This window comes from Chelonoidis abingdonii, chromosome 4 (assembly GCF_003597395.2).
Source record: "Chelonoidis abingdonii isolate Lonesome George chromosome 4, CheloAbing_2.0, whole genome shotgun sequence".
Taxonomy (NCBI): domain Eukaryota; kingdom Metazoa; phylum Chordata; order Testudines; family Testudinidae; genus Chelonoidis; species Chelonoidis abingdonii.
In genome coordinates this window covers 100,309,428-100,332,234 of record NC_133772.1, presented here as the reverse complement: position 1 = coordinate 100,332,234, position 22,807 = coordinate 100,309,428, and the positions used below count along the sequence as shown (strand labels likewise).

Sequence of the window (22,807 nt, the reverse complement as noted above, 5' to 3'; positions counted from 1 at the left end):
ACACTGAATAGGACTAAACTATGTACATAATAGTTTTTTGCCTTTTGTTTCATAATAAATTTTATTTATATAACCCTTTTGCTGATTTTTAAAGTGTTACATAAACAGGACAGGTGAAATATTATCATGTAAAGCAACCATAAACACATGAAAAGACCTAGGTTTACAATTTATGATTAAAACTCTACTATCTACACAATATACATAGACATAAAATGTAAAAACTTAAATATCTTAGAAACAGTAGCCAATCAGTTGTTTTAATTGTCATATTTGAATTCAGCACATCAAAATACATAATAAATACCACATTTTATCTCTGAAGCAGACGACTTCTCAAAAATTGTAGACTAGTGTTATTGACAGGTGTCATGTTCTGCATGAGGGAGAAAAAACTGTTTATTTTGTCCTTTTTATTAGCAGGAAGAGAAATGTCCAGCACCATTGCAAGAAATGGAGAGCCCACTCCTGCTCTCAGTGGAGTGTCTGATTAACTGGAAACAGAATTGGGTCTCAAACAGTTGCAATTTGAATTCTCTTGGTCTCGAAATGCACTGGACATTATCAGATTCCTGAGGCCCTGATGCTGGATACAAAGTGGGATGTAGGAATAAGAATTCCTACTATCCCACACCTTTGCCAGCCAAGGATGTTTTACAGTAGTAAGCAAAGCTTTCAATATGTGTACTTGTACTGAGTACCTTCCCCCAACCTTGACTGAGATGGACAAAAGGATCAATCAAGTAGAGCCTGCTCTGTTACTCAGTTAAGCATCTAGCCAATAGAGGACACCATAAAAGAGATCTGCTTGGGCCAACTGTTTATGCTCAACCTGGACCCAAGCACACCCATCCTGACCCTAAGAGGGTTGGGTCATAAAATGACACAACCCTTTCCTAATATCTATATGCACTGTTCCTGCCATGTGCTTCCCCCTGCTGCTGTGCAGGGTATACTGTGGAGTGAGAGGTACAGTGACTCTTTGGCATTCTCACTATGCAGCACACACAGAACAGCAAGGTGGCAGTGGTCAGCAGGAGTGGACCCAGCTGCTGCTAAGGCACTGATTCTACAGGCAGAAAGAAATCTGATCCGACCTGGTAGTTTTCCTACTTGACTCAGATCCAGCACTTTTAGTCAGATCCTACTAGGCTCAAGTTGGGTTTCAAGGCTCAACTCCATAATGCTAGGGGAACAGAAAAAGGAAGTAACATCCTGATGTGGTGGGGAAAGCTGATGGCTGCACGTGAGAAGGAACGAGAGGTTGGATGCATCAGCCTCAGAGCTGGATGTGGAGGGAAGACTGGGAAGTAGGTAGTAGGGGGAAGCCAAGTAGGGGACTGGAAAAGTGAGAGCCAAGGAGAGAGACAGAGGTAGCTGCAACTGGAAAATACAGGGCAGTGGCCTGCAAGCATAAAAGTGGGATAACTGAATGTGCAACAGGATGACAGTGCTCATGGCCCCAACAGGACACAGACAGAAGAGCTGGGTTTTTGCTTTAGTGGTTATGGGAATGAGCAGGGATTAGACGGAATATCCCTGACAGTAGGTTGGAGGAGACTTATTATTATATTATTTGTATTACCATGGAGTATACAGTCCTTTATACCCTGTACTGGACTGAACTGCTGTGATCTTCATTGTAACTGTTAAAGTAATTGGGCTTAGGGTATTTCCTTCTTGTGGTTTCTGGCAGGCTTAGTAAAGTAATTCTCTCTAGAGTGGTGGTTCTCAACCTATTTACCATTGTGGGCCGCATATGCATCTCTCTGTGTGTTACGTGAGCCCCATCTTCACAATATATATACTACCTGTATGGCCCTGAGGATGTCACATGGGTTGCAGCTGTATGCTGATTGGGCTACAAGCAGCCCACGGGTTGAGAGCAGGGATTCTCAACCTTTTTCTTTCTGAGCACCCCCCCCACCCCCAGCATGCTATAAAACCTCCACGGCCCACAACAACTGATTTTCTGCATATAAAAGATGGGGTAGCAAACAGGGCAATTGCTTGGGGCCCCATACCACAGGGTGCCCTATGAAGCTAAGCTGCTTAGGCTTCGGCTTCAGCCCCAGGTGGTGGGGCTCAGGGTCTTGAGCTTCAGCCCCATGCAGTGGGGCTTCAGCTTTCTGCCTTGGGCCACAGTGAGTCTGATGCTGGCTCTGCTTGATGGACCCCCTGAACAGGGCCGCCTGGGGGACGGCAAATGGGGCAATTTGCCTCAGGCCCCGCAGGGGCCCCCACGAGAGTTTTTCTCGCAGGGCCCGGGCCTCCGGAGCTTCTTCCACTCTGGGTCTTCACCAGCGGGGGAATTACCGCCGAAGCGGGACCCGGCGCCGAAGTACAGTCCGGTCTTTGGAGGTAATTCGGCGGTGGGGGGTCCTTCCGTTCCGGGACCCACCGCCGAAGTGCCCCGAAGACCCGCTGTGGGGGTCCCCCACCGCCAGATTACCACCAAAGACCCGGCTGCACTTTGGCAGCGGGTCCCACTTCGGCGGTAATTCAGTGGTGGGGGGCCCCCGCCGCGGGTCTTCGGGGCACTTTGGCGGTGGGTCCTGGAGTGGAAGGACCCTCTGCTGCCAAATTACCGCCAAAGTGAGGGCCCCTTGCCGCCGAAGACCCCAGGCCCCCGGAATCCTCTGGGCAGCCCTGCCCCTGAAACCTGCTTGCGGCCCCCCCCCAGGGGACCCCGGACCCTTGGTTGAGAACCTTTGCTCTAGAGCATGTTGGGTCTTCATAAACTATCAGAGCCTGTAAAGACTAATGTTCCTACCTTGTGGTACGCAGGGCACACTACTAGATATTTAGTGGAATTGGTGTAATGGGCATTCACCCACAAAAGCTTATGCTCCAATACATCTGTTAGTCTTTAAGGTGCCACAGGACTCTTTGTTGCTTTTAACACTCACAGTGCCATTCTGCAGTGTGATTTGCCTACAAAACAAAGTGACAACTTTTGGCCAGAACCTGGCATCACTGAATTCTATGAGTTTTGTCTTCACGGGTGTGCAGAGCTATTGTAGTCTCAGTACTCAGGTAGTTAAAGCTAAACACGTGCATAAGTCTTTGCAGGATTGTGGCGTAAATCTGTAACTTCATAGAAAAGTGGGCTTTAAGAAATTATCTGGTGTTGAGCTTTCCTCCAAAGTGATGTTTCGGTACATTCTTGATCTTTAATTAGTCTGTATGTTTTTGAAGAGAAAGTGTTATTCACAAGGAGTCGTCTTTGGCCCCTATATGCTATTCTGGCAGCATATAGGGCCATAAACAGCCCACAAGGAACTGAAGAATTCCATTGATGCAGGCAATGCTGTCTCTAGGCTGGCTCTTCCTTGCAAGCCCTTATGATAGTGGTATTTAAAAAGTCAATGTTCTGAGTGATGTTCTGTCAGGGTACTGTGCATTTGTACTGGTTAACTTAGTTGTGTGTTCAAAAATTTATCACAGGTTTGTATTGTATGTTTATTGTATGGTACATAGTGAATTGCTCTGCTTCCATAAATGTGATAATCTAAGATTTGCTTTGATTGAAGCAGTAGTTCTTATGACCACTTACGGGTACCTAATTTAGACCAGAAATCAGCAATTTATTCTTTGCAGGAGGATGCTTCTATGGAATTCCATTGAAGTCAATGAACTTCCATGCCTGGGACTGGAGCTTTAGTGTTTTCTTTGCACAGTACTAGATGTCCCTGTGGTGTCTAGCTTAATGCTTTCAGACTGTGCAATTTTTTTTTATTTTACAAAAGTTTTCTTTCAAATAACCTAGAAACTTTAATCAAAAAGCTGCATTGGTGATGTTAGGGATGAAGTTAAGCACTCAAAGTCAGGCAAGTTAATGCCAAAGTAAATCTGAAAGAGATAGCTACAACTCTAGTCCTTTAAGACTTTGAATGTTGCTATTCTATAATTTCTGGCCATCTTCCTAGGTGCATGGATAGGGCCCTACCAAATCCATGAAAAACACATCACAGACCTTGAAATCTGCTCTTTTGTTTGCTTTTACCCTATACTGTACAGATTTCATGGGGGAGACCAACATTACTAAAATTGGGGGTCCTGGCCAAAAAGGGAGTTGCAGGGGGGAGGGTCAGAAGGTTATTTTTTGAGGGGTGGGGTGTCACAAAATTGTCACCTATACTTCTGTGCTGCCTTCAGAGTTGGGTGACCAGTAAGCAGCGACCGTTGGCTGGGCGCCCAGATCTAGAGGCAGCACCACACCAGCAGCATACCATGCCGCCCTTACTTTGGGCTGCTGCCTTCAGAGCTGGGTAGCCAGAGAGTGGCAGCTGCTGACTGAGGGCCCAATTCTGCAGGCAGCAGTGCAGAAGTAAGGGTACCAATACCATACCATGCCATCCTCCCTTTGTGCTGCTGCTGCTGCTGGTGGCTCTGCCTTTAGAGCTGGTTTCCCAGCCAGAAGCTGCCGCTTTCCAGCTGCCCAGTTTTGAAGGCAGCGCTGCTGCCAGCAGCAGTGCAGAAGTAACAGTAGTACTACCCTCCCCCAACTCCTTTTGGAGTCAGGTCCCCTACAATTACAATAGTGTGACATTTTAGACTTAAATAGCTGAAATCATGAAATTTATGATTTTTAAAATCCTATGACTGTGAAATTGATCTAAGTGGATCGTGAATTTGATAGGACCCTAAACACCGAGCATGGTGTGTAATATTAATGACTTTCACAGCGTTTCATTTTCTGGTATACCCAAAGATGCGGACTACACGTGGATTTCTAAGGCTGTGGAAAAAACTTGTGTACTATTCTATTGCACTGCAGGCAGGGCCGGCGCTTCCATTGAGGCGAACTAGGCAATCGCCTAGGGTGCCAGGATTTTCAGGGGGTGGCATTTTGCCGGGGGGGGGGCGGCAGGCGGCTCCGGTGGACTTGCCGCAGTCATGCCTGCGGAGGGTCCGTTGGAGCCGCTGACCAACACACCCTCCGCAGAAATGGCTGCGGCAGGTCCACCGGAGCCGTGGGAGCAGCGCACGGGGCGGCGAAATGGTCGTGTGCCTAGGGCATGAAAAACTCTAGCGCTGGTCTTGACTGTGGGAGAAATAGTTATGCTCCTGCATGGAAAGATATTAACCTAGAAATAGCGGGGATGAAGGAGGGGAACCTTAACTAGAACGTTTCCCGGATATTTCAGTCTTCACTCCCCAACCATCGGCACCTTCTTTCCTGGCACTTGTGAGGGTATGTGTTGTTAGGTTAGCTCTCACTCCGAGACCACGCTCCCCACATGCCCGCCGGCGTAGTAGGCACACTGGCCGCAACGCCACCCCAGCGTAAGATTCAGCTCCCTTAGCCCCGCCCCCACCCCCGCTTTGTCTTCCGCCTACCCTTTCTGATTGGCTAAGTGCTTCAATCCGAACTTCACAGTCTTCACATCCGATTGGCTCAGCCTCCCGCCTATCTTCCCAAGAAGTCCCGCCTCTTTTTTTCTCTCTCTGCCCCTCCCCCGAAAATCTCGGCCCCCTCCCTTGTCTCTCTCCCTGCTTGTGTGTAGCTGCCGCTGAGGCTGGCTGGCCCCGCTGCACGGAACAACCGGCAACCTCTGCGTGCGCGCGGCGCTGCTGCGGGTTGAGGGCGAAGCGGCGCAGCCTCCACCCCGGTGCGCACAGCCCCGTAAGTGCGAGCGAGAATGAGAGCCCGAGATCAGCGACCAGCAGCCGCGCCGCACCAGCCCCCGGCGCAGGACTAGAGCAGGGAGAGACTGAAGGGACACGGAGGCAGCGCGAATCCTCTGGCAGACTCCCACTCGCTGGCTCACCTGCCATCCCCATCGCTCCCTCCCTCCCGTCTCACTCGTTCTCTCCCCTCCCCTCCTTCCCACTCTCACTCTCCCTCCTCTTCTCCTTCTCTGTCTCACTCTTTCGCTTTCCTTCTCCCCTCTCCGATCCCCCCGTCTCCCTTCTGCTCCTGGCACCGCACTGCAGCTGCTCCTCCGGCCAGTCCCGCCGCCTTCTCTCCCCTTCCCCCCCGGGCCAGCCTCGCCAGCCCCAGAGCATCCTCGGCACCCCGCGCGGAGCTCTGCCGTCCCGAGGGAGGACAGAGAACGGGACGAGCCCTGTCCCCTCCCGGCCCCCCGCCTCCCCAAGGAAGAGACCATTCTGCTCCTGGCCGCGGCGAACATGATGGCGGCAGCTCCCATCCAGCAGAACGGGACCCACACCGGGGTTCCCATAGACTTGGACCCGCCGGACTCCCGCAAAAGACCGCTCGAAGCGCCCCCCGAAGCCGGTAGCACCAAGAGGACCAACACGGGCGGTGGGTATCTCCCCTTCCCCCGCAGCACCCTCCTCCCGCCCGCCCACCTTCCCTCCTACCTGCCCCCCTGCCCCGGCAGGAGGCCCTTCCCGGCGGCCGGGCGGGGGCTGAACTGCCCCGGAGAATTCACCGGGGGTCCGGCGCAGTTGTTCCAAAAGGGTGAAAACCGAACGGGGGTGGGGAGCGCCCGGTACTCACGGGGGGGGGCGGTTTGAACCAGCCTTACGCCGCCTGCAGCTGCCGGGACCCGGCTCCCTGCCCTCCGGCGGACGGGGCCGCGCCACAGGGCAGGGGTCCGCAGGGAGCGGAAGCTGCACCCGGGGAGCACTCCCCCCTCTGTTGAACACAGCCACCTCCTGACCCCGCAGCGCGGCTCGGGTCGGCCGGGGAAGCGGCTCTGCCCAGGGGCCGCGCTGAAGGCTGCGGAGGGGGCTCCGTCCGGCGGGGGGGGCACTACTCCTGGGGTGCAGCAGCCTTAAACTTATCATTCATCAAAATGGCGTCGGTTTTCAGCATCTAGCAGTCTTTGGGGTATAGTATCCATCGGGGTGGGTGTGCAGCCGTGACCCTACAGGGGCTGGAGTGGGCACAGGGGGCTCCTGCCTCAGCACCCTCCCGATCCGTTGGCGAAGATAGATAAACAAATGACAGCTGGGTGGCAGGGGGATGGCGAAAGCGCTCTCCGCCTTTTCCATCAGCTGCCTCACAAGCTGGATTTAAATCTTGACCGGGGATTCCCGTTTCTTTGGCCTCACTTCGTCTATTAGTGTGACACTGTTGCATTGATTTGGCTTGTTGGGGTTGGGGGGGGGGGTGTTGGAGTGAGGGGAGTTGTCTCTGGTGCGGTGACTTGTTAGTTAACATCCTGCTCTTCCTGGATGAGATGAGTTATAACGGGACTAGCATCTCCTCTAGTCATTTGCACTGGAGTCGTCATAACAATGCACCGAGGCAGAGGTGAATTTATTCATCCAATATTAAGAAAAACCGTCTGTATTATAATGTATTGTATCTATATATAATATAAATGGGGACTGTGGTATTCCATCTGCACTGTTTGGGATGCTTATACCCTTTCATAGGGAAAGTAAGATGGACCTGGACCTGCTCCTGTTTATTTTTTAAACAAACTTTATGGAGAACTCTATGTGACAAAATGCTGAGATTAAATCAAATTGGAGATTGGTTTTCAGGACTTCTAGTCATTTAAAAAAAACCCCTACCCTTGTATAGCTTTCACTTTTTTCAGAGCCAGTGTTCTAAAGGTCCTTAGACTCATTGCTGCTGGATCAGTAAGGGAAGGGAGCACAGTTGCAAAATGTGGCGGGGAAACATTCGTTTCATTCATTGTATATATTTTCCTGTTCTGATTGTGGTTTTTTTAATCCAGTGGTGGTGGGAGGATTGGCATTATCACTTTTACATGTATTTAAAATAAGAGATTTAAGCTTTTGATCAATTGGGAAAAATTCTTCTTAATGTCTTTTAATTAATGAGCTTAAAAGAGATCACTGTTGCCTAAGAAGTGCTAAAGAAATACATCAGGATTACTTAGCCAAGTGATTCCATCCACACCATGTTGAGTTGTTTTCTTGGCAGTGGCTAAAATGCTTGGAAAATAAAACTCCACATTTTGGGTGGGTTTTTGGTGGGAGACTAGTTGTTTTGCACACTTAAGAAGAAATCAGGCAATAGGTAATTGCTGTTCTCATGCATTTGCTAATGTCATCACTTCATCATTCTTTCCTTTTTTTTTTAAGTTTTGGCATTTCTGTAGCTGTATTTTTAGGGAAGGTTGTGATTTGTCGTCATGCACGTTTTGTGCACTTTTTTTTTTAAAGGGGTCAATTCATTTCATTGTACCATGGTAACCACAAATAGAACTGCAACAATTCCACCTTCAGAAATACAACTCAATTTTTGTCATTTGTTTTCATGCTTTCAGAAAATTAAGGAAAATGTATAGATCCTTTAATTTCCACAGAGTGAATATGGCAAATGCATATTCCACGCATTTCTTATAGAATGATGCAACTGGTTAGATGTATAGTTGTGCACATATTAATAGGTATGTTCACTTATTTATTGTTTTTTTTTTTTTTTTTTTTTGTGGGCATGGTGGAGAACAAATGTTTTGTAAACCACATTAACCTTGCATATCTCAATTTTTCAGAGGATGGCCAGTATTTTCTAAAGGTCCTCATACCTAGTTATGCTGCTGGATCTATAATTGGGAAGGGAGGACAGACAATTGTTCAGTTGCAGAAAGAGACGGGGGCGACCATCAAGCTGTCTAAATCCAAAGATTTTTACCCAGGTAGGTGCAAATATTAGCAGATTACTTTTAAATCCCTAGGGAAATACATACATGATGTGTGTGGTTTATGCATTGAAGGGTAATCTTCTCAGAGCACATGAACAGTTTTATCTTAATTTGTTTATGGAATTGACTGGATACTATCTAATAATTTAGTGGCCATAAAGTATGGCTAAATTTATTTAGAATATTACTGTAGGAAAACATTTTTGTGAATATATTTTTCTGAACACTTTTTATTACTAAAAAAAATCTACTTTTAAAGAACCAACTTCGACAGCTGGCATTAAAAATGGGTCTTTCTGAAGTTTTCAGGTATCATTGTAAGGCAATTAAGCTAGAATAAATAAAAATGAGAGGTTGTTTCTTAAAGAATGGGCCATTTACTTTAAAGCCATTACATATCTTCTTTCTGCATCATTGGTTTGTTCACTGGCCCTGGAGTGAAGTAAAGAGGACAAGTGCTACTGCTCTTCAGATGTTTTCTTTAGATTATGTTTAATATGACTACAAAAGGAAAATCTATAATGTTATGAAAGGAAATATAATACTTCAGATGAATAAGAAAATAGGTGTGATTTGTGCATACTTTATTTATGCAAACAACAAAGCATTCAATATTTATGTGCACAGAGTGCCTATTGTTAGTCTTTTCTCATTTTTGATCAAAATGTTATAAACAACAGGTCATGCATAATGATCTGCATCATTATGAACTTCTGCAAAATATTTCTGTATTTCCATGTAGAGTTTGACTTTCTAAAGATTAACAAATTAGTATCTAGTAATTGAACTTGTAGTCTGAGTTGAAATCTATCTACTTTTTATTGACTGCTAATAATTTATTACACAGCTATCATTTCGCCAATGTTCTGGTTTTGCAGCTTTGAAGTGCGGCTAGTAATTCAGAGCCGAGGTGCCTAGATATTATTGATATTTATTTTTTTTTTTGTAGAGAAGATAAAGCTGTTTTGCATTTGGTGAGCTAATTCAGCAGGATGACTGAATTTTCTAAAACAGCAAAGACAGCTGGCATGAGTGTAAGCAGAGCATGAGCATTTGGAGTATTTCAGTTTCCTGTCCACTCTGTTTCACTGTCAAGCAGAAATGGATCATTTATTCTCTATGGAAAGATTGTAATTATTTTGGAATTGTCATTTTGATACGGAAATGGAAAATGCACCTGTTGTTTTTCTGCCTTATGGATGCAATTTATAGTGTTCTAATGTACTAACACAATTAAAAGGACACGTTTTAATTTTCTATGGTATGAAATAGTTCTATAATTGCTATTCATTGTCATTCAGAAACTTCTGTTGTTTTGCCTTTACTTTTTTTGCCTTAGGAAAGTTTTGGTCACACAATTCTTATATTCTGAAAGGTGTTTTCGGGTGAAAAAATCAGTGCAGAAGTGTGAAAACTCTCTGGAGAAATAAAATCATTCAAAAGAGCCTGATTGCGGAATTAATAACGTAATTTGGGGAAAGAGCTGCAATGGTAAATTAAATTCACTGTCAATAGATGAAAATGAAATAGATTCTTTGCATTATACATGAGGTGGTATCAGATGTGCAAGGATGCTACAGAAAATTGGTGTTTATGAAGGGTATTCCAAATACTAAATTACATGCCTTTTCATTTGACTATAGTTTATTTACAGTGAGTTGGAAAGGACGCACCAAAGATTATATCTTTTGTTCAGTGCTCTAACAGTTATTTTGTTCTTTTCTGATTAAATCAGAATTACATACTTTTTTGTTCTGTAAAATGTGCAGATACAGCAGGATCAGCAGGAGAGTCCTTTGAAAATTAAAAATTGGGCAAGCCAGAATGAGATGAATTAAAAGAATGTCTAATGTTTCTGTGACGTAACAGATTCTCTCTGAAGGAAATACCAGGACAAGAGAAGACTTGGTACAGTTTAATTTTACCAAGTATAGATCAATGTCCAGTTAGACATTATACAGTCTGTTTTATATATGTAGCCACACTGTAGGTCATTTAGCAAATTAATGATTTAGACATAATTTTAAGATGGCCTGTTGTTTGCTACAGCATGGACAGATGAGAAAAATGGATTCTCTTGTAGCTGGATCTTGTTAGCCTTTCTGTTTGCATTTGTCCACGAGGCTGTGGAATTTTCTGAGGTCCTGGCATTCTCCAAGCTGATGACTTTTTTGGGTTTCTTCCAGCCCTCTTACATGAGGGATAAAAACCATGCTAATCTTATACTAGTCCAAAATGTAGGGCTATGGTTCATATTATTGAGGATTTTTTTATAGAAGTATGCAGTTATCTGAAAACCTATTTGGGTGTATATATGTTTCTTAACATGTTGGCTAACATATCTATAGTTACATTAAATATCTATTTTGCAAACACTATGTTTGTGAGGTTGCTGTTAAGCTTAAATTTTAGTGAGAAGGAGAGGAGTAACTGAAAGGGAAAGTTCAGCACGGCTATTAAGAGTGTAGGTGATTTGGAAGGGAGAAGGATCGGTGTATTAGTCACAAGTTCTTCACTGTGTGATCTAATGGTTTCTTACGGTACAGGTATTCAGTAAATAGAGTAAGTCTGTCAGAATAATTTTTATGTTTGTGCTTAAGAAAACTATTTTCGGTAGCTTTAGAATTAAAAAGAGAGATCTAATTATAAGAAGTAGAAAAGAAGCATGTATTTCTAAAGTATTTTATTAAATGTTTTAGTTCAATAAAGTAAAGGAGAGTTCATGGGCTTTATTAACAGTTGTGTGTCTTCTGTTGTATCATATCAGGAGGCTTTTTTTTTTTTTTTTTTTTGGGTAAATCCTGTTTCTCTTGCTGTTGCAAGACACTTTCCCTCTAGATTATCAAGTAACCTTTTAAAAATTGTATTGACCCATACAATTATACTTTCTGGTCATCTCGTTTAGAGTATATTTTATATATGAATCTTTTCTATTCGTATTGTCTATCTAGACAAATAAATCTGAAGTGAAATTGTCTAACTATATTATTTAAAAAATGTGGGAGTAACATTTTCTGTTACAAGGTTCCAATTCTGTTTTTGGCAAGTGGCTTCTAATCCAAAATGTGAAATACTGATATTGCCATGATACTAATTATTAGTGAAGTAAAACTGTTTAAAGAAGGCATTGCCTTGAAAAGTTTGAGTTTTGTGTGCACTTAAATTTTGCACAGTGTAAAAAGAGAACCACAAGGTGATACTTCTCATGTTTGAACTCACTGTTTTATCCAGTGCTCCATTTTTCAGAAATATAAAAATGCTGGCCTGAAAACCAGTCTAGGTATATTCCTGCTTGTTTTCCTAAACCATTGCTAGTGAATGTCTTTATATAATTTTACATAAGAAAGAAAGAGAGTAATCATATTGTTTATCCTGCAACAGGATCTTTCCTAGCTTCAGAAGCTTAGTGCTTGGGTGAATTTGAGCTAGGTTCATGGTTTTTCAAATATGTTGTAATATGCTAACTGAAATATATTAGAATATAGATAAAATGATATGAAGATGAAATTGGGGCTAAGATATTTTATTACTCTTAATTAATAGATTAGCTGCTTTTTATTTTATGAAAGACAAAATTCTAATCGGGTAGTCCCCAAACTTGGTATGGGACATTTAAGGCGGAAGAGTTATTTTCCGTACAATCAAAATGCACACTTAACAAAAAGGCAAAGTATACAAAACATATTTTGTGTCTGATAATGCTGTTTTGTATTTATTAAGTGGATTGTCTTAGGAATTCATCCTGCATGTGAAAATGATATATATATAAGTTAGTGCATTATTTAGATGATTTCACAGCTATCTTTGGTGTGACTGTCTGAAAAGTATTTGTGTGTTGACTTTCAAAACTTTGAAAGTGAATTGAGTGTGAACACAACTTTATTGAACACTTGAATAAATCTAGCTTCATTACTCATATTATACTATGTTAGGCAGGATGAAAGCATGCTATATCAAGCTTGTTTCCCCACTGTTTTTTCCCCTTTGTGTAATAAAGGAGGTGTAACATTTTTAATTTAGAAACTAGTAGGTTCTCATTGAAAAAATACATCCAACTCCTTTAAAAAAAAAACAAAACTGCAAATAGTTTACTTGCTTATGTTAGTATTGACATTCAAAATGAAGAGAAAATGTTATTTCTTGAGACCTAGAGAAGAGAATTATGGGATAAAAATAGTTCAACTTGTAGCATTTTGGAGTATTGATGTATCTTGGGTTTTATTCTCTGAGAATTTTATCTCAGATTTCTGAAACGTTGTCAAAATGAAAGTAAGGACTTCATAAAAAAATAAATAAATTCTAAGGCTTGACAAGCTATATCGCAGACTCTTACTCACATGAGTGATCCTATTTACAACAATAGAATTGTATGAATAAGGACTGCTTCATGTCAGTAAGGGTTTCTAGGATAGAGCTCTTACAGCTGTGTAGATTTGCAGACTTGTTCTAGTTTCTTAGCTTTCTACTAGTAAAAAGCCAAGGGTTGATTGCCAGCTGTTCAGAGGGAGAATTCTCAATAGGACAGCTGTCAGTTGCCTGGTTACTGGGACAGAATTAAAAAAAAAAAAAAAAAAAAAAAAAAAGTTAGCTTCTTAACTGAAAGGTCCTCAATATTTTACATTCAAAAGGAAACTGCAAATGAATGTCTGCACTCATTATGATCTAGAGAGAGTTGTACATCTAGCTCCCTTGTGCATCTATTACTTACTAATTTCCCTCATTTGGAAGAAGATTAGAGTAGTTTTAATGATTTCATGTTCTATAGGTGTTATGCATCTAATTTTTTCTAAGAAAAGGGTTTTCTGTGTTAGCTGAATAGGTCTTTGGTTGACTTTTTATTGAATTATTGGGTGACTTTGCAATTTCAAAAATAGTAAAAAGGAAAACTGAAAACAAATAACAATTGTATAGACTTTTTATGCTGCATTGAAATAGCTAGCTAACTCTTAACAATAATACTCATACAAACCTGTTACGCGAAATAAAGATAGCAGAATAATGAACAAAACTCTAAGATCATCACATGGAAATGAAAACCGCCTCTAACTTTATTCTTATTGTTTATTATGTGACAGAATTTCTCTATAGCAGAATGTTTTATAGTTTAGAAGTAGATTAAAGGATTCCTAATGACAATATACTGAACTTGTACTTGACTGTATGGAAAAAAACGTGTAAATTGAATGGATGCGGCAGAAACCTGTGTTTTACACCCTCATTTTGGGACACTGCAGAATTCTGGGGGAAAATCATTTAAAAAAACATAATTTTGTATAAGAATTAAAATGGCAATCTAAACCATTTCCCCCCACTCTTCATCCTTGCACATAGTACAAAACTGCCATGTAGCATTTCAGTGGTTGGTTGGTTGTGGAGGCAGGATCAATGTACTAATCTGTGGTCTACATTATGAAAGCTTGGAGACATTATATAAAAAATCACTCTCCAAACAGCAATTCAGTTTTCGTAGAAAAGAATCTTCTCCTCTCACCTTCTGTAATATGAGAAACATGCTTCTTTTAAAATTTAAATGGAGGTAAATCCTGAATACATTAATGGAAAAGGAATTGTATCAGGACCTTAGTGATCTTAATTCTTTGCTAATTAATATTGTGGATGTCAGTATTCTCAACTGTAGTTAACCACAAAATTTAATCTCACCTATTTTCAGTGGCTAGGAAACTAAAAAAACCCTCTACTTTAAGTTTGTCAGGCTACATCTTTTAGAAATAGAACTTGTAGGGGGGGATTCGGAGGAGGGTTTGTGCCTGATTGCCTTCTCATTTCCATCTTTGGATACAGCTCTAGTATGACGTTAAACAACATCTGTAGAGATCTGACTGACAAACATCTCTCTGGGACTCATCATTGCAGCTTGCAGCAGGTGCACTCCACTTTGTAGCCCTTCTCAAAAAGAGGTTAGCTTGTTTTTAACATTTATCAGTAGACCAATGGGAGTGAACGACTTGGTAAAGAGCATGGGGGTTGTCAGTTGTCCAGTGCTGGAATGCTGCAGGTAATTGGGCTGGACTGGTGGGAACTGTGGTAGTGTGCTTCTCACGTTGCACTGCAGCTGCTGTTGATCTTAATTAATCTGACCCTCTGAGGCTGCAGTGTCATGGTATAAAATGCAATACATACCAGAAATGGAAAGACTGCTTTTCAAGTCCTCCTTATTGATGATTGTTTGTAGGTGGGCCTTTTTGGTTTCAGCCTCGGATTTGTTCGATACTAGTGTAAAATGTTGACATACTTTTGTTTAAAGCTGTAATTAATGGTAAACAGGAAAACCTTTATCTGTGAATTAATAAAGTTGATAACTATGATTTTTTGAATAGATTGCTAGTATAGTGGACGTAAAAAATATTCTTACCGAAATAAAAACAGAAGTATAGTTGTATATAAATGAAATATCTATATTGTTCAGACAAGTTGGGTGGGAGAGAGGAAATACAAGAATTAAAAAATAAACATAGTTAAATATTTAATGGAAAATTAACTTCACATTTCTATTGTAGTTTGAATGATCCTTTTATTTGGGTACTTAAAATTCCTTTCTGGTTTACTGTAAAATATTTATGTAGTGGGGCATGTTAAATGTACACTTTGACTTGTTTAATTCTGATTTATGTATAGCATTTTCTTTACATATTTTTAGTATATCATATTAAACTGGAATTTGGTAATTTGTTTCTGAATAAACTTGCGTTTGTGATTTCAGTTTTTTAGTATTAGTCTTATTTTCCGTTGAGACTAACAACCCTCCTCTTTGCTTTTGTGGCACAGCCGTGGGGAAATTATATCAAGTTCCTTATGTATGCTTTCTATTACTCCAAAACAGAAATATCTAAATAGTGTCGAGCTGAGAGACCTTTTAAATGTCAGATTGCTGGTTAATAAGGCTCTACTCCTTTCCATTATTTTTGTTTTGTTTTCTGTAAACACAGTTAATACTAATTTTGAAAACCTGATGAATCCTAATTTCAAATTGTTGTTGTTCAGAAGTTTATAAAGACTGGTTAGATTGCTCTTGTGTTTTTTCATTTGAAGAAAAACATTTTGTCAGAGTACCTTATTTTAAAATCTTCACTTTTGGTATTACTAGTTTCTAACAGTAAACAGAAAACATATTTTATCAACCATCTAAATTCAATACCTGTTATTCGGTTAACTTGCTATTCTCCTAACATCTTCCATAATTACATGTGGCTACTTTTTTTTTTTTTTTATAGTGAGGATTATTTGATACTGAGTACTCTTGCTAAGGAAATTTTTTAAGAACTAAGTTCCTTTTGAAATTACACGCTGAGCCCATGTCAATGATCATTTAAGGGCAACATTTTGGGACTGGTATCTAAGTCCGTTTCCAGTTGGAAGATTACTGATGACTTAACCTTTTTCTTTTCAATATTTATTTTCCAGTTATATTTACTCTTTTTTTTATCAGTTAAATGCCGTATTTTATCTGTAAAGAATCTTGGGTGAGGTAAAAATTGAGGCTATGTGCCCAATATAGCCTTTGCAAGTACCACTTATGTGAGTCAGGGAGCAGGTTAATTGTCATATGTTGGCACTCTGTAAAAATACAAACACTGAGTCCTCAGATATGAGGATCTGCAGAGGGTTGTTCAGATTATTCCAACCAAGGAAGAGAAATAGTATACAAATGTGAATATTCACTGTCATATTTAGATGTAACTTTTGGTTATAAGGAAGCCTGATATTCAGACAAAAATTATATTTGTTTGGTCTTATAGATTTTCATTGTGGAAAGACTAAACATCTGTTTTCTATCATTGATCTGTTACTGCATCCTGCAGGGCCTGTCATCTCAGCATTGACAGGATCAGATGAAAAACACAATCAATGTTTTGACATTTTTTGAGAATCGTTCAGGTAAGATCATTTGTTATGCAGAACTAAAATGATATTTATGGTCACTGATAATATTTCACCAATTGGAGTCCTTGTATTGTCAGTCATTAATTACATTAGTACACAAAGACCCTCTGTGTGTCTTTGTTCCCACTTAAAAGCACTCCTTTTGTGCCTAGTTCAGTGACATTTAGTGCACCTGTGATTTCCCTCATACATAGCGTCCTGAAATTCAGGATAACCTCTGTCCCACCTCCTATTTCCTCCCTTCCTTTAGAGTGGCACCTATTCGGCTTGGATCAAGAAGTATATTATGCACCCCTAGAGTTCTTGAAAAATACTTGTTAACAAAAATTACATACTAATGACTCCAGTTCTTTTGAAAGATGCTGTACTGACAGTGTAGGAGATTGGAGTTTTCTGTCTATAGAACTAGGTAAAGTCTTGCCAGCAGGCAAAGTTTTCTTCCTATCACCGCATCAATGTGATTTAACTCTCATCTGCAGATATTTGGTGGAAAGGTACTAGTACTTAAATGAATATTTTCTGTTTATATATAATTACATAGGTTGTGAACTGAATCACTAGAAAGTTAGAAAATACCAGTCTTAATTCAGCCTTAATTCTGCTCCCTTTGTGTGTTACCAATATGTGACTTGAATGAATCAGTTCTCTGTCTTGGGGATGGGGGTAGGGTGAGAGGAGGGACAGGATGTGAACATATAATTAGACAGTGTCATGATGCGGTGGTTCTCAAACTTATTTGACTGTGGACCGCCCCCCCTTTCTTTGTGTCTGTAGTAGTTTATGACCCCTCCCCTCCCTCCCCCCGGCACCTGGCCGCTGTCTCTTAAGGCAGATGGAGAGCAGCAGCTGCTGGCTGGGTGCCCAGCTCTGAAGGCAGTACTGCCGCCAGCAGCAGCAGCAGCACTGCCTACAGAGTTGGGTGCCCAGCCAGCAGCCACTGCTCTCAAGCTTCTCATATCAAGCTCTTCTGACCCCCCAAGACTACATTGTGTGCCTTCCAATTTGAGAACCTGTGTCACATGCATACACATAAGGGGGAAGAAATAAGGTTATGCAGGCAACCATAAATGTGGTATGCTCTGTATTTTGAGTTCATGACTTGAAACATTTTTCTTACAATATTTTTACATAACTTCTTTTTCAGAGCTGTCAAGCGATTAAAAAATTAATTGTGCAATTAAACAATAATACCATTTATTTAAATATTTGTGGAGGTTTTCTACATTTTCAAATATATTGATTTCAATTACAACACAGAATACAAAGTGTAAAGTGCTTACTTTATATTTACTTTTTATAACAAATATTTGCACTGTAAAAAACAAAATCGTTTATTTCAATCCACCTAATACAAGTATTATAGTGCAATCTCTTTATTATGAAAGTTGAATTTACAAATGTAGAATTATTTAAAAAAAAAATTGCATTCAAAAATAAAACAATGTAAAACTTTAGAGCCTAAAGGTCTACTCAGTTTTACTTCTTGTTTTTGGAGTGAATGGCTGAACTCTGATCTGTCACCTGAAAGTGAGAAAAGGCATTCACCTGGCACTGTTGTTGCCAGCATTACAAGATATATACATGTCAGATCTGGTAAAGATGCATAATATATGGAGATATACCTATCTCATAGAGCTGGAAGGGATCCTGAAAGGTCATTTAGTCTGGCCCCCTGCCTTCACTAGCAGGACCAAATACTGATTTTGCCTCAGATCCCTAAGTGGCTCCCTCAAGGACTGAACTCACAACCCTGGGTTTAGCAGGCCAATGCTCAAACCACTGAGCTATCCCTCCCCCTCCACTTTGTAGGTCCCTTCATGCTTCAGCCACCATTCCAGAGGGCACGCGCCTGGGCTGATGGGTTCTGCTTGATAACAATCCAAAGCAGTGTGGACCAATGCATGTTCATTTTCATCATCTTAATCAGATGCCTCCAGCAGAAGGTTGATTTTCTTTTTTGGTGGTTTATATTCTGTAGTTTCTCTGTTGGAGTGTTGTTCTCTTCAGAATTCTGAAAGCATACTCCACACTTCGTCCCTCTCAGATTTTGGAAGGCACTACAGAGTCTTAAGCCTTGGATCAAGTGCTTTAGAAATCTGACATTGGTACCTTCTTTGCGTTTTGTCAAATCTGCAGTGAAAGTGTTCTTAAAACAAACGTGCTGGGTCATCATCTGATATGGCTATGACAGAAAATATATTGCAGAATGCGGGTAAAACAGAGCAGGAAACATACAATTCTATCCCAAGGAGTTCAGTCACGAATGTAATTAACACATTTTTTTTAACAAGTGTCATTAGTATGGAAGCATGTCCTCTGGAATGGTGGCCAAAGCATGAAGGGGCATACAAATGTTTAGCGTATCTGGCACATAAATCTCTTGCAATGCCGACTACAAAAGTCCCATGCGAACGCCTGTTCTCATTCTGGTGACATTGTAAATAAGAAGCAGGCAGCAGTATCTCCTGTAAATGTAAACAAACTTGTTTGTCTGAGCCATTGGTTGAACAAGAAGTAGGACTGAGTGGACTTGTAGGCTCTAAAGTTTTACATTATTTTATTTTTGAATACAGTTCTGGAACAAAAATCTACATTTGTAAATTGGACTTTCACGATAGAGACTGCACTGCAGTGCTTGTATGAGGTGAATTGAAAAAATACTATTTCCTTTTTTTATAGAGCAAATATTTCTAATAAAAAATAATATAAAGTAAGCACAGTATACTTTGCATTCTGTGTTGTAACTGAAAGCAATACATTTGAAAATGTAGAAAAACATTCAAAAATACTCAATACATTTCAATTAGTATTCTATTGTTTAACAATGTGATTAAAACAGTGAGTAATTTTTTTAATCACAGTTAATTTTTTGAGTTAATCGCGTGAGTTAACTGTGATTAATCAACAGCCCTACTTTTTTTTAAAATAGGAAAAAAGTTAAATTTTGTAGCAGGTATCGTTAGCAGAGTTGGGACTCAACCTTCAGCTCTGCAGTGTAGACTTCTGCCACTTGAACTACAGGGCTGCTATTCTGTCTTGCAGCAGAAGGCTATTATTTCAGAGGTGGTATAGCTTGATAGCAGCTGTTTCTTTGATGGCAGCATGTTCATGTTCGATTATTCTGGCATGTTGCCAACATTTTTCCTGAGGAACGCAAGAGAAGCAAAATGGCAATTTTTAACATTGTATAACAGTTGAATCTGAATGGCATTTCATAGGACCCCCCCTCCAAACAAAAAACCCTCTCCAGCTTTCACTTTGCTGAATTTCCATGATCTGCTACAAATAAGAGGTATTGGAGCTTCCAAAAACAGATGTAAGAATCTTTTATAATTAAAAGTGTTAGGCAACCTAAATATAGAGGCCTGTGTATAATTGTTAAAGCAGTACAAGCATTAGATGACGCTTGGGAACTTACAACTCTAAAGAAAAAGTGATATACTTCAAATATATAGATTGCAAAGTCAAGGAGTCAAAAGTTAAGAAACACCAGACTTCTTTTTCCTCAAGCATACCAGATTTTCCTTAGATTTGTAACGTAATTATCTATCTAGTATTTCTGTTGCTCTTACGTTAATTAAAATGCACAATATGCAATACAATAGACCATCATCCCGTTCTACAATACATGCCAAGATAATTAAAATAATGAATAAAACGTCTCTTTCCCCTCCTCCCTCTGGTTTATCCCCAAATATTCAGGGAAAAGAGATGGAACTTGTCATTGTGTTCAGTAGACTAACAGATCTGGAATTTGATATACCGAGTGGGGAAGTGTGTTTCAGAGTTTACGGGCGTTGCTAGAGAATTCATGGATAAACTGCGCTCTCTCATTCATAGAGAAAGAGGCAGTCTCTCATGTAACTAGATCTTACATCATTTGGGGCACTATAGGTTAAAATCAACACAGTGACCTTCATTCAATAACCCATGCACAGTGATTTCAGCGACACAGCACTGATTTTGTGTGTTCTTGATGACTCCCTATTTAATCAGGAAGACACATTCTGCTTTAGCTTTAGTTATCGGCTTTCTCAAAAACTGTCCATAGGTAGTGTGCAGTCTAATAGGTAATGGTAGTACGATGTACTCTTATCTAATTAGCTTCATTTTGGCTAAGGTCTTAAAATAACAGTTGACTACGCATGTTGGTGACTGGTGTCACTTTTTTGTTTCTATATTGTCCTTTCAAATGTCAGATTCAATAGATGAACATCTTTTACTATTGGAAAACACATTTAGTTTGTGATGTTAGACAGCAGCTTTCAGTATTATTTCTACAGTTAACTTTGGGTGCCAATGGTAGGATTTCCAATATGGGGGCCTGACAGATGAGATGAGCATATAATGGAAGCACCTTGTCTCGCACTTATTTGTGGGCACAGAGTTCAGTCAGCAAAAATGGGGACGGTTGAGGCCCTTTGTATATCTCCTCCTTGCCCTCCTCCATCTGCAAAGCCAAACAGACAAAAACTGAGTCCTTAGTTGTTTTGCTTTATTTGATTTTATTAGATTGAGAAGCCTGTCCATATGTTGCTGTAGACTAGCATTACCTATTATACTAGTTGGTTTCCCAAGTAAACTGACTTTCAAGTTTCAATTTCTGCAAAACTCTGCTGATAGTGTTGTATCGTGGAGAGCATCATGAGCACATATCCTTTTGGTATCTGTGTTGGCTGTCTGAAAACCACTGATTTTTAGGATTTGGCTTTTGACTTGAATGTCCAGTAGTGTTCTGGATGCTGTGTCTCTCAGTGCAAAGTTTTAACAGTAAGGGCAATAAACCATTAGAACAATTTACCAAGGGATATGATGAATTCTCTATCTCTTGCTCTTTTAATCAAAATCGAATGTCTTTCTAAGAGATGTGTTGGCCCGACCAGAAGTTATGGGTGTGATATAGGAATTGCTGGGTGAAATTTTGTCATTAGTGTTATGTAGGAGATCAGACTTGATGATGATCCCTCTGGCTTTACCTATGAAGTTCTCTGTTGTTAATATCTTAATGTATTTTTATTCTTAGAATCTAAAGTAAAACTGACTCTAAAAATTGGGATGTTTGTGGTCAATACAGGCAGAAAACTCTAGTTACTGGTAACTAATAATGTTACAGATGTCTTCCAGGTTTCACTTATAAAGTAGCTCTTCTTTTGTTAATTGCATGCACTATGAAACAGTCATGAGGTTTGGGATTTTTTTTTCTACTTGCTCAATAACTAAATGTAGAGCACACTTCCTTATTCTTCTTGGGACTTAAATCTTTTTAGAGCGGGATGGTGATTGCTATCTGAGAGAGAGTGTATGTGTGTGTTTATTAGAGTGAGTTTTAGTAGCTAATATAAATTTTGTATTAACTGCACCCTATAGAACAGCATTTCTCAACAACTCGTCCATGGACCAGCGCTGGTCCCTGAGATCTCTCTTAGGAAGGCAGCAAGCCTGTCCTTAGTATCAAAAAGGTTAAACATTGCAACAGAGGGAGTAAGACCACAAAGAGGAAACACCATATTAGATCACTAATTGTAAGATAGGGGTAACAGTTTAAACTATATTTTAATTCACTATAGATATATTATGGGTAAACCAGAAGGTAACCACTTAGAATTCCATTTTAGACATGTGTGTTCTTGTTGTGTGAGAAAGGAGACTACCGTGCTTATAGATGTTAAGATAGGGGGTTTCAGGTTAGTAGGTATATAGCTCCACTGAAGATTATATAGTGAAAGACCAAGATACTTGAGTACATTTCAGTAATTTATTTCTCTTTACTGAAGTTTCACTCATTTTATGTAAAGTTTCACTCTGGTGTAAGCTGGTTCCATTGTGATAATCTCTTAGAGGCAACAATTTTCACTTAATTTTTTTTTTTTTTTACCAAATTGAATGCTAAATGCTGCATTCTAAGGGATTATCACCTCCCTTCCTCCTCTGCTCCGGCTGAGGAGAGAACTGGGTCTTCCAGGGTTGGGAGGAGTAACTCCTGCCTTTGCTGTAGCTGATTCTTCTGGGAATGAATGACCTACTAGGGTATGCTTACATAGTTCATGGCAGCGAGCCTCCCAGCCCAGATGAACAGATGTGGGTAAGCAGGGCTCTCACTCGTGCTCTAAAAATAGCTGTATAGACAGTACTTTGAAGTTGTCTCAGGCTGAAGCTTGGGCTCTGAAGCCTGTGCTTGATGAAGCCAGGTATTTTATCAGGCCTGCTTCAGACTATTTTAGGAGAGACCTGATCTAACAGTTTACTCCTATTCTGACATACACAGGAGGAGTCTGGATACTGTTCTTGGCTGCTTCCTAGCTCTTCCTATG

The 22,807-nt window shown here is 40.6% G+C and overlaps 1 protein-coding gene across 3 annotated transcripts in view; it reads left to right on the top strand.

Moving 5' to 3' along the window:
• Positions 1–5,574: 5,574 nt before the first annotated feature.
• Positions 5,575–22,807, top strand: part of NOVA1 (NOVA alternative splicing regulator 1) — a 280,986-nt gene continuing 263,753 nt past the window's right edge. For 2 of the 3 annotated variants that reach the window (XM_075065497.1, XM_075065496.1), the window contains exons 1-2: positions 5,575–6,271; positions 8,445–8,588. In XM_075065497.1, coding sequence (XP_074921598.1) covers positions 6,136–6,271; positions 8,445–8,588 — 280 coding nt within the window. In that variant the 5' untranslated portion in view covers positions 5,575–6,135. Of the gene's footprint in view, positions 6,272–7,160; positions 7,229–8,444; positions 8,589–22,807 lie in introns of those variants that run through there. The other variant, XM_075065498.1, reaches the window with a different exon arrangement.